Source organism: Eucalyptus grandis, chromosome 9 (genome assembly GCF_016545825.1).
Source record: "Eucalyptus grandis isolate ANBG69807.140 chromosome 9, ASM1654582v1, whole genome shotgun sequence".
Lineage (NCBI taxonomy): Eukaryota > Viridiplantae > Streptophyta > Magnoliopsida > Myrtales > Myrtaceae > Eucalyptus > Eucalyptus grandis.
In genome coordinates, this window is record NC_052620.1 from 4,243,618 (window position 1) to 4,255,168 (window position 11,551).

At 39.6% G+C, this 11,551-nt stretch overlaps 2 protein-coding genes across 2 annotated transcripts in view; one reads left to right on the forward strand and one right to left on the reverse strand.

Moving 5' to 3' along the window:
* Positions 1-2,445, reverse strand: part of LOC104418132 (anaphase-promoting complex subunit 2) — a 29,847-nt gene extending 27,402 nt beyond the window's left edge. The window contains exon 1 of the mRNA XM_039301417.1: positions 2,407-2,445. Coding sequence (XP_039157351.1) covers positions 2,407-2,434 — 28 coding nt within the window. The 5' untranslated portion in view covers positions 2,435-2,445. The remainder of the gene's footprint in view (positions 1-2,406) is intronic.
* A 2,157-nt stretch (positions 2,446-4,602) lies between these two features.
* On the forward strand, positions 4,603-9,475 carry LOC120286256 (O-fucosyltransferase 38-like). The gene is made up of 10 exons (XM_039302288.1): positions 4,603-4,659; positions 4,756-4,878; positions 5,430-5,508; positions 6,363-6,430; positions 6,776-6,864; positions 6,954-7,179; positions 7,988-8,116; positions 8,434-8,570; positions 8,748-8,961; positions 9,104-9,475. The coding sequence occupies exons 1-10, from the start codon at positions 4,603-4,605 to the stop codon at positions 9,338-9,340; spliced, it is 1,359 nt and encodes a 452-aa protein (XP_039158222.1). The 3' UTR covers positions 9,341-9,475.
* Positions 9,476-11,551: the final 2,076 nt, after the last annotated feature.

The window sequence follows — 11,551 nt, forward strand, 5'->3', positions numbered from 1 at the left end:
GATGATATAAAAATAATTTTTTTAACAAACAAGGTGAAACAAACAGATCAAGCCAGAGGATGCTACAATATTAGGTGAAACTTTGATGCACAAGCATAACTTTTCCGTGGTAATTTTAAGTGCCCTTTCTTTTTCTCAGGCTTCTTTTCCATGTCATGAGTTCCGATGTCCCGTGATATGGATGTGAATTTTAATGAAGTTGGCTTGTTGAGATACAAAGAATGTCCAAACAAGGATTCATATCTAGTTGAGTCTATAAACCCAGTATACGAATGGTCTTTATGACACTTTATCATCATCCGTCTTACTCCGAATAAACATATCTATAGTTCTGAACCCTTGAGTATCAATTTTTTACTCCAGCTTTTACTGTAGCCGATTTGGCCTTCATTTTGGTTCTTTTTGCTGTCTTTTACATCTGTATCCTACTTGATGACCTTAGGCTCTAAGCTAAAGGGCCAACAAAAGTACAAAGCCTTAAGTGATAATAGGGACGCGTTTGGTAATGATTACTGTTCCTGAGGGCGATTCGACTAGAAATGATTATTTTTTATTCTATTCCTGGAACCGATTACGAGTTAAAAACGCGTTTGGTAACTGTCCAAAATTTTTGATTACGGAATAGAATTGCGTTTGATACCGTGCTAATTGATTGTGTTCCAAATTAATTTCTTTTGATTTTTAAATATTTTTTTCCCCTTTTTCCTATTCTTCTTCTTCTTCATATGGCCGGCGACGCTCATCGGAGCGTCGCCGGCCCTCGTCGGCCAAGCCTCGTTGGCGGTGGGCGAGGTCGGCTTGGCCACGGCGAGGCCGGGCCTCGCTAGATCTGGGCGAGGCCGAGCCTCGTCGGTGGCCGGGCTTGCCTGCGGCGAGCTCGCCGACCTCACCCCGGCTCGGCGAGCTCGCCGGGACCGGGGACCGCCGGCGGCGGCGGCGGGCGGCGACGGGCGTAGTGGGCGATGGTGGACGGCAATCGTGGGATGATGGAAAGGAAAAATGAGAGTTTCATTGTTTTGATTCTTTTTTTGATTCTCAGACGAAGAATCATATTTTTTTTTTATTCTCAATTCTCTTCCCAATCTATTCCCGGAAACAAAAATTTTACCAAACGAGATTCTCGTCCCAAACCGATTTTGGGAACAAAAATCAGAATTAGGCACTTGTTTGGCACGTTGCTAAACAGGCCCTAGCTTTTTGAAAAAGAAATTTCAGGAAGAAATTGAGAAAACATTATGCAAGTTCTCCGTCACACCAACAAACATATTGTGAAATTAGGTAATAACAAAATGTCACTAGACAACCTAAGCACCAATGCTCAGAAAAGTGGATGAAGGGATGAATATCAAAGATACGCTATCACATATCTTCAGTATTTAAGAGAAATTTCAGTAAACATCCTAGCAAATAATGTGATTGCAGCCAAGGACAAAATAGCCACTATGCATAAACAAAAACCATTGGTGAAGATTCTATAATTGTGCCTAGAATTACTAAGGTCCTGGATTTGATTCTCTAGGATACCTTAAGCCCTTTTCCAAAATCTCCAAGTCCACCTTAAGTTTACAAACCAAGTTCACTTCAAAAATGGGAATGACATCCTAAATCTCAGCATCCACGATCAGATAATCTGGTCCTCCAGTCTTCCTTCTCCTTACAGCAGTATCAGAGCACGTTCTTGGTTAGAGGTTACTTGACTAGCAGATATGCGATGCCCAGGAGATATTAGTACTTCTTGAACAAACTAAAGTTAACGTAAGTTCACGTATCTAAAAGATTTGCTTTACAGGTGTCAGCAGAAGCGGCCAACTGTACATATCTCATAGCTTTCTGTTTCTCAAACAACAAACATTGACGTACATCGATACCCTCTACGAATTGTACAATCCATGACATTACTGAAATTTCAAACACAAACTGCCAATAACCTACACAAACCCGCTCTTTCAAATTCTCAATATATTTCATTATTGCCAATGAAGTCCAGTTTAAGAAAGACTCAAATTAGTCCCATGTCATTGAAGCATCTAGTGCAAACGCAACGTGACATACTCTAGAGCTGCTTGCTGGGAATTACAAACCCACTAAGACCCCCAGAAGAACAAGCACATAACTTCCATATATTCAAATAATAGCATCAGACAGGAGAGACTTGACACAATGTCCATAGTGCAGTGCAAGAAGAGTAAGAATTATCCTGCATCAATTATTCATTATCTATTACCATAATATAGTATAAGTGCTGATAGCAGAACAGTAAGAAAAATTAAAATTGATGAAGGTTTCATAGAACATTATGTCAATTTGACTGGAACACACAACATCAGACACATTTACATGATGAACAGAAAACACACTTCTTGAAAGATAAGATTAGACTTGTATGGTTATTCCTTATGTACATACCGGGAAAACATTGGGGAAGAGATGCCATAAGTATTGAAGAGACCGTTGATTGACACTTAGAAAAGAGAAAAATCCGATCTGCTTCTACATCATGTTTTCCCTGCGACGTGTCTCCCTCAAACGACTGTAAAGCATGAACCAATATTGACAAGCATTTCTCCTGATAAAGTTTTTCTGAAGAAATGTCCTCCAGTGCATTGCACAATACTTGCTGAACTTCATCATCCTGAATCTGCTTTTATGCATGATAAATTTATAAGGTTTAGTTCATGGGTTAGATTTACAGTTAAGAGCTTTAGGTCAGGAATTCTTATTGATAAAATATATAGGGTGGTAGGTGATATGTACATACAAGAGACTTGCTTTCGAGGAGCGAAAAATCGCTATAAGGTTCAAAATGCTGCCAAAACTTCAACGAACCATTTCTTTCAAAACTTTCCTGCAATTAAACCAATGAGCGGCTGCATCAAACAATAGGCAAAGCACCAGCAGCCTTTAAGGCAGAACGCAGAACATATGACTTATAGCTAATTCCAAAGCGCTCCTATACTTAAAGCATTATTTTGCTACCAGAGAAAACTCCACCTCTTACTTTCTCTGCATTATGCACACAAACAAATTATAGACTTAACGGAGCTTCGCTAAAAGGAAGTCAATGAAACAATATACTGTAAATTTCCAAGGTAATGAAGGAAGTGGTCTTTCTATCAGCTTCAGTTTCCACATACCATTCATGAATTCTTGCTCTGTTTAGTAAACAAGAAGGAAAGGAAAATGGAAGGAACATTACAAATTTCCCTCCTCTCCTCCTCACAAAAGTTTTGAGATTTACCCCACACTCCTCACCCACCCCTCATTTTCCTTTCCCTCTCTTCCTTCCCAAACAAAGCATAAATGGTGGAGCTGTGAAGTCAATTCACTAAGTTGAATTAAAAGGTAAGTTTTGGCAGTGATTAATTGGAATCGGGAAGCAGTTTGAGCCTACTCTTGAAATTTTATGAGTGCTTGATGATCTTTCAGGAAGTCCTGCTGTGATGCCGCTACGTGACAAAACAGTAGCCATTAGCGGTTACCCCAAAAGGGCATAATTCCTCTCGTTTAGGTGAGCTACTTCGTTCCTCTCCATCCTTCCAACTTTCGTTTTTGTCTGTTAGAAAACTGCACTTTCTATACCTTATTAGCCGGTAAAAAAGATTAATATTGGTTATTTTAGAAAATAAGATTAAATTAATTTACAAAATGAAGAATATTTAATTTCCAATTAGTAATATGTAAGAAAATCATCATTATTATTATTATTAGGAAAAATTTCAAATAAGCATTCAAAGTGCTCTTATTTTCTTAAATAAGAGCCCATAGTGGATATTATTTTAAATAAAGATTTGAAGTAGTCATATCAATTTCAAAAAATGGTTTAAAGTAGTCATATTGTTTTAAATAAGGGCCTAGGCCTCACCAGCGAGTAAAATATTCTAACCATCGGAATATCTTCGTATAAGCACAAATTAAATTTAAATTAAATAAAAAATAAAAAAATAAAACTTAAGAAAAAAAGGAAAACATTGACGAGAGGGAGCACCCTCTTGCCTGTGGTTGTCGCCTCGTCGCAACAACGAAGGCCAGCGAGGGTGGCGACAAAGGCCAATAGGGTCATTGACGCCTAGACGAGGGCCAGCAACCTGCCCTTGCTAGAAGCTAGAGAAGGAGGCGACCCTCTCTTAAATCTGGGCAAGGGTTGCCGCACCTCGTGTAGGCTTGGTGCCTCAACCCAATCAACCTTTGCCGCCTCCTCACCAGCAATGGGGCGGCCCTGTGTTTTTTTTTTTTTTTTTTAATAGAAAAATAGAAAAAGGAAACAAATTTTAAATGATGAAATTGAGTTCAAGGCCTTTTTTGAAGAAAACTGATAGCATTCCATGTTCTTATTTGAAATAATATATATTTTAGGTTTTTATTTAAAAAATGAGTACTTTTTAAATTTTTATTTAAAATAATATTCACTTCATATCTCTATTTGAAAAAATGAGAATACCTTAACCTCTTATTTGGAGTTTTTCCTTGTTATCGTGCTGTTTAACCACATTCTTACGGGAAAAAGAACAGAGAGAGTAAAAAAAAGGACCGGAGGAAGAGCCGTGCATAGTTAGTTACAGAGCAGACGAACCGCATCGAAGAGCGCACGGAATCCCACCGCCGATGCCGATCGGAAACGGCGAAGGAGATCGATATCGCGCCGGCGGAGCGAGAGATCCGGTGAGCCGGCAGCTCTGAGAGAGAATGGCGAGGAGCAGAGGGGGGAGGAGGTTCCGGTTCCGGTTCCACCGGAGGAACCTCTGCGCCGCCGCCTAGTACGTCGCCGTCCTCCTCATCGCTGTCTCCTCCTTCTTCACGTTGATACACCTGTCGAGGAAGGAGGGCTTCGAGGACCGCCGGGAGCGCGTCTCGTCGGAGGAGGAGCATCCATCCGAGCCGGTGCGTGCGTCGCTCTGTTTCGAATCTTTCGCCTTAGGTAGCGGCGGTCGTCTCCGTGATTTGGCGTGGGGCTCCGCTTCCGTTCGTTTCGATTTTGAAGGTCTTGGTTGATTCTTACGCGTGCGGATGGTCGATGATGGTGTAGGTGCGACCGCGTTTGGGTCGGCTGAGCTGTTTTGCTGGATAGATGTTTGCGTGGTTGTTTTCGTTGTAGTTTCTGATGGTGGTCATGGGATCTAGCATTCGAATACTGATTAGAAATTAGCTCCTTTCGAGGTATCTGTGGACGAATTAGCTGTTGCTTGAGGCTTAAGGTTACTCTTGAATCTACTTGGGAGATACCGTTATGCGTGTTCGATTGTTCGTTGAGTAAGAATGAGATCTGAGCATGCTTTTGCGATGGATGTTGGTGATATACAGCGAGCGAGCGTCTATTTTCCTGGCTTAGCTTTTTAGGCATATATAATCAGTGGAACGTTGCACGTTTCGTGATTACATAGAGCACATGCGTATGGCTGGTCTCTCAGTGGAGGATAATTTTCTATTTGCAGATTCCAGACCGAGAACTTTGGGATGCTCCTTTCAGTTTCGGTTTACACACCTGCATCAAGCCCACTGCTAGATACAAAGGTCAGATAAACTCTGAATCCGTGTTTCTTTTCTGTCTTTCATTGTTTTTACGACTACAAGTTTTCCTGCATCTGCGAATGACTGATTCTATTTTTCTGTACTTCTCTTTCTTCGTTTTTTATTGATCTTCTCTCGTGTGCTTTGTGTGCTGGTCTAAAATGGATGGCACTCCAATATTGAAAATTAGTCATGGTAAAAGTATGAATAGATTTAGAGACCTACTGAAAAATGAAAAGAGAATATTATCGTCAATCTCCCTCTAAGAAAAAAAAAAAACCCACTTACATGAGTAAATCCTAGCCGTGAAACACCCTGTTGACCTCATGAATCAGATAGACTTGAGCTGAACCCTGTCGGATAGCTGAAATATGAGATTGCTTATACTAGGTGGTGTGAGGAATCGAGGCACGCACATGTCCGTGATCACTGTAGCTTCATGGGGTTTAATATCACTCTTGTTCAAGAGGTCTTGCTTTTTTTAGGACTTTGTTTTCAAATAAAATGCTTGGACGTCTCATATGTGACCAAATTCCACTTTGTGCACAACTACAGTAAATTTAAAATCTAAACTAGCATAATTTGAGTTTAAATATCTGACAAGATAAATTTTAGGATTTAATTTTAAACTCAATATGCGTAAAAACTCAAGTCATTTTGTATCAAGTCACCATCAGTACTCCAAAAATTAAAAGAGCTAAGTTTCCATGATGGCCATATAGACGCAAATGTTTTCATTAAATGCCTTCTTAAGAGTATTTTGCAATGCTAATGATGGTATTTGCCTTTCGTAAATGCCAGTCTGGTATCGGAGATTCTCTCTCTCTAAATCTGTATCTGCATATCTGCTATGTTAGGAGCACGAGAATCGGATCGATATATAACCGTGAGAAGCAATGGAGGATTAAATCAGATGCGGACTGGTGTAAGTTGATCACTCTGTTGTAAATTAGCTCTCTGGTCTTGACCAGAATTCAAGCTTTTGTAATATTGTTGAGAAATTTTGAAACTGAAATATTGTAGTGGCATTTTTTAGAACTCTGAATTATGAGCTCTTTCTTTCAGTTTTATATTATTTTTCTAAAATTGGAAGTACAGTAAATTGGAGCACACATAATGGCATCATTCCAGTCCCTAAGTTAGAACCAATTCCATTCTGCGATTTGTTTTCCTCTTTTGTTTTTGTTCAGTGATGAGTTAACGAGCTATGCTTTATAGTGGTGTTAATCAATTTCCTATGGTCTTATCCATAATTATGTTCATCACCCAGATTGCGGATATGGTAGCTGTGGCGCACATAATGAATGCCACTTTAGTTATTCCTCAACTGGATAGACGATCATTCTGGAAAGACACAAGGTATTCGTCGGCATTCCAACATTCTTTTGTAGGTGCACAATTGTTGTCTTACGCAATTATGCATTCTGACATTGCTGTCATATTCATAGTACCTTTTCAGATATATTCGATGAGACTCATTTTATAGAAGCCTTGAAAGGAGATATTAGAGTTGCCACGGAGCTCCGAAAGGAGTTGGAATCAGTTCCTCATGCTCGGAAGCACTTCAGTTCTTGGGCTAGCATGGGATACTTCAAAGAGTTGACAAGGTTATGGAATGAGTATCAGATCTGCATAAGTCATGCTATTTTTTTAATGAAGTCTATTCAATTTTGGGTAAATTCTCCATGTGAAAAATTTACTTGGATACCTTGTCAGTAGCTGTTGGACTCTAGCGATTAGAATATTGTGGATGTCCTTTGAATTCATATAGATTGAGATTGCTTATACTTAATAATTTCAACATTATAGATGTATTTTCTAATAAATAACTAACAATTTAATAAATTGAGATCACTCATAGTACATTAGAACTAGATTTTTCTTGCATCTAAGAGCTAAAGATTCTAACCTAAATGCTACTTCTGATATTATTGGAAATGCTTAATTAAGATGATGTCTGCAGTAATTATTGATAAGCATCATTAACGGAGCCATGAATTTCTAGCACAGAACGTAATCAGAAACTAAATAAGTTGTAATTGAATTTAAGGTAAGAAAACAAAAGAGTTTTTCATCATTAAAAAATTTGGAAGTGAGAGTCACTTGTCTCTACATTGCATTGAATAGCAATAACTTCCATAAGAGTGTATAAAAAATATGATTGCGTTCTTCAAATAGCAATAACTTTCAAGAGAGTTGACCATTATCATCTCCTTAGATATTGCATTGAAACTTGTTCCAATATACATAAATATCCACATGTTGAACTATCATAAAATAAATGCGGTGTCATTGCAATTTTTTGGATTTCTAGGGATGATCTTGTAATATATACGTAATTGGAGATTGTTAAACCTGTTCTTTATTTAATGAAGCAAACTCTCTGAAAGTTTGATTGGAATTACATGTTACAAAAAGAGGCTCTTTAAGTCATATCAATTCATCAAATTATTGGTGTGAGGATTAATGGTGTCCCTTGCAGGTAATTCATGTTGCAAAATCGGATTCTCGACCACCAAACAACGATCTGCCTCTTGACATCCAGAGATTGAGGTGCCGTGCAATGTATAACGCACTTCGTTTCTCTCCCCCAATTGAGATCCTAGCAAAGGTGGGTATTGATGTATAACGCACTTCGTTTCGCTTTTTTGTTCTTTTGGAAGTTTTGATCTTCATGGATACCGATAAGTCTAATGCGTCGTAGAAAGTGATTAAGAATTCGGGACGAAACTACATTAGAAAGCAGCATATGAGATCAACGAATAGTTATTTTGATCAGGTCAATAACGAGGCTGGATAAGCAGCCCCTAGATAAATATGAGCTGTAGATCCTGTTTTATTCTTATGTTAGATTAATGCATTTAAGAGGTCTCCTACGGGGCTTCCTGTTAAAATAGGTACTGAGCATGCGTGATGGTGAAACCACAGAAGCTGATGGAGCGGCTAAGGAGTCGTGATGGACGATATGTTGCTCTTCATCTTAGATATGAGAAAAACATGCTGTCTTTTACGGGCTGTACTTACGGCCTGACTGAAGCAGAATCAAAAGAGCTGACGATAATGAGGTGAGAGTTTCACAAGCTCTCATATACTTGTCTCTCTAGTACAGTTACATACACGTGAGATGTCAATAGGGCGAATGCCTGTGTTGCTAATGGCTTTCCACCTAATCCAATTCAATGAGCGATTTGTTCCTAGCTTTGCATTTTAATATCCTTATATGCTTCAATTTGTTTGTACAGGGAGAACACTATTCATTGGAAGGTAAACAAGATTAATTCCACAGAACAGAGATTAGGAGGGAATTGCCCTTTGACCGCAAAAGAAGTGGGGATTTTCCTCCGAGCTCTTGGTTATCCTCCCGCAACATTAATCTATATTGCTGCTGGAGAAATTTATGGTGGTAATGCTCGCTTGTCCACGCTCTCATGGCGCTTCCCTAATCTTGTTTTTAAGGTTTGTAATGATTATGCTACCTTTTCATATTCATAAATTAATCACTAGTGAACTTCAATCTGACAGGGAAAAAAAAAAATCTTGAATTTATAACAATCTGTTTATCACATACAAAAGTGAACCGGTTCTGGTTCTATGGCAGGAAACTCTTGGCACGAAGGAGGAATTGGAAGGGTTGTCTCTTATCTCACGCCCTGCTAGCCCCCTATTCTTTCTTTTGTTCTTTTTAAAATATTCAAATTTTAATTATTTTATTTTTAAATTTTTCTTTCTCTTTTTCTTTCTTTCTTTCCTCTTTTTATTTTCCTTCTTTCCGGGCCAATTGCCGGCCATTCGCAAGCACAAGCCTCTGGCGAGGCTCGAGAACAGCAAGCTTTAGCTAGCCACTCGTCAAATTGGCAAGGCTTAAGGCTCGAGCCTTTTCGAGGTAGGTTAGCTTGAGTATACCTTTGGCCGGTGATTGACCGAAGAAGGAGAAGGAGAAAACGAAAAATAATAAAGTAAAAGTAAAAGATAAAAAGTAGAAAAAATAAAAATAAAAATAATTAAAATTAAAATTTTGATTTTAAAAAATAAGAAAGTAAAAGAAATGAGTGCACATAAGAAAATCGAATTGAATTTTTATACTGAGCGTGGAAAATTTTTCTAGTTAATTTTCATATTTTAGATAAATATTGAAAAATATTGTCATTTTCTTGGAAAATGATTTCGTAGAGAATATTTTTCAAAAAAGCTACATTTTTCATGAAATAAAGAGTATACTCAATTTCCTTTGTTTTCATTCATGGATGAGCTAAGCGAATAGGACAAAGAGTTCCCCGTCATGAACTTTGTACTGCGCGCTTAATTTACACGCGCGCTAAAAGGCCATGTAGGAGAATGAATAAATAAAATATGAAAAGAAGAAGAAGAAACTAACGAGAAATGAAAGGGATCGAACCTTTTGCTTGGTCTTTCAACTAATTAATTGAACTTTTCATATATGTATGGAGTATTATCGAGAGGAGATATAGTATGAAATGAAAAACAGAAATAAAAAAGAATAGAAAAGCTGATCTAATTTGGATATTTTACGTATAGATATTTTTCATACCTTTTTTAGGAATTCTTTTCATTTATAAAATAAAGGAATATAATTCCAAATAGGTAGATGGATAAAGATGTATTGCCATCTATATTGTTAAGGAATATGTATATGGATAGAAAAGATTAGTTAATTGAAAGCTGTGAGAAATTTGCACTGATTAATATTATTGAGTTAATGGGACACATTTGTTGACGTGGGGTATTTTTCATCTAAGAAGTATCGACCCTCTTTCGAGAGCTTTTGTGTCGTGTTCGACATGCGGTCAACAAGTGTTGAAAAAAGAAAATGAAAGGAAAAACTCAAAGGAGGGGTTGCAGGAGAATAGTGATAGGCTCTGAAATCGTAACTTGCAGCACTAGGATCACATTCGATTTCAGTTCCAGCAAAGCAAGCCAAAAAACCTTGAGCTTTAGGAAGGAACTAAACCTTGGACGGAAACCCTAATGGCCCATTGGGGTGTTAGACCTAGAAGGAAGCAAGGAACATGGGGGAATCCATTGCAAAAGAAGGTTTAGAGAATCGAGGGGAACCTAGTCAAAGGACAAGAAGCGGAGAACCGCCTGTCGAGGGAGAGGAGGAGGAGGAGGAGGAGGAGGAGGAGGAGGAGAGACACCGGATCCAGAGGAGGAAGATGATGGAAGATGAAAAGATGAAGAAGAAGGTAGGGTGCGGGGAAAGTCTTTAGGAAAATGCAAAGACCTTTGACTTAAAAGTGCTTTAAAAAATGCAAACCGTGTTTGATAAATTGTAGTTTGAAAACCCTTTGTGAAGTACATTTGAGCAAAATGGTGTTTGGGGGACAAATGACTTTTGTGAAAAAAAAATATTAAAAAAATAAAAATAAATTTGACCAAAGAAGGGTAGGCAGCCACCGGCGACCTCCAGGCGACCCCGGATCTGGGCGGCGAGGTCGTGCGACGCCATCACGACTTCCTAAGGCAATCTCATATCTAGGGCGGCGAGGTCGCGCGACACCGTGGCAACTTCCGACGACCCGGATCTAGGGCGGCAAGGTTGTGTGACGCCCGACCTTCGGCAACCCCGAATGCAGGGTAGTGAGGTCGCACGACGCCGCCTCGACCTTTGGCGACCTAGATCCGGGCGTTGAGGTCGTAGGAGGACCTCACCGCCTTGGATTTGGGTCGCAATGCGACCGTTGCGACCTCGCCGCCCCATTTGGGGCGGCGAGGTTGCGGGAGGTCGTGCGATGCCACCGCGACCAAGATCCGGGCGGCAAGGTCCTCCCGCGACCCTCGCCGCCCCAAATGGGTTGCGGCGACCTGCACTCGTCGCGACCCAAATGGCGCGGCGGTCGCGCCACCCCCTAGCGTCGGTTGTGCCACCCCCCAACGACAGTCGTTTGGGCGGCGACTGCTTACCCTTCGCCGGCAACCACTCATGGAAGAAGAAAAAGAAGACGATGAATAGTGAAGGCAAAACCGGAAAAATGAAAAATCAATGAGGATAATTTGGGAAGAAAAAAAAATTAGCCCAAATTTGCTC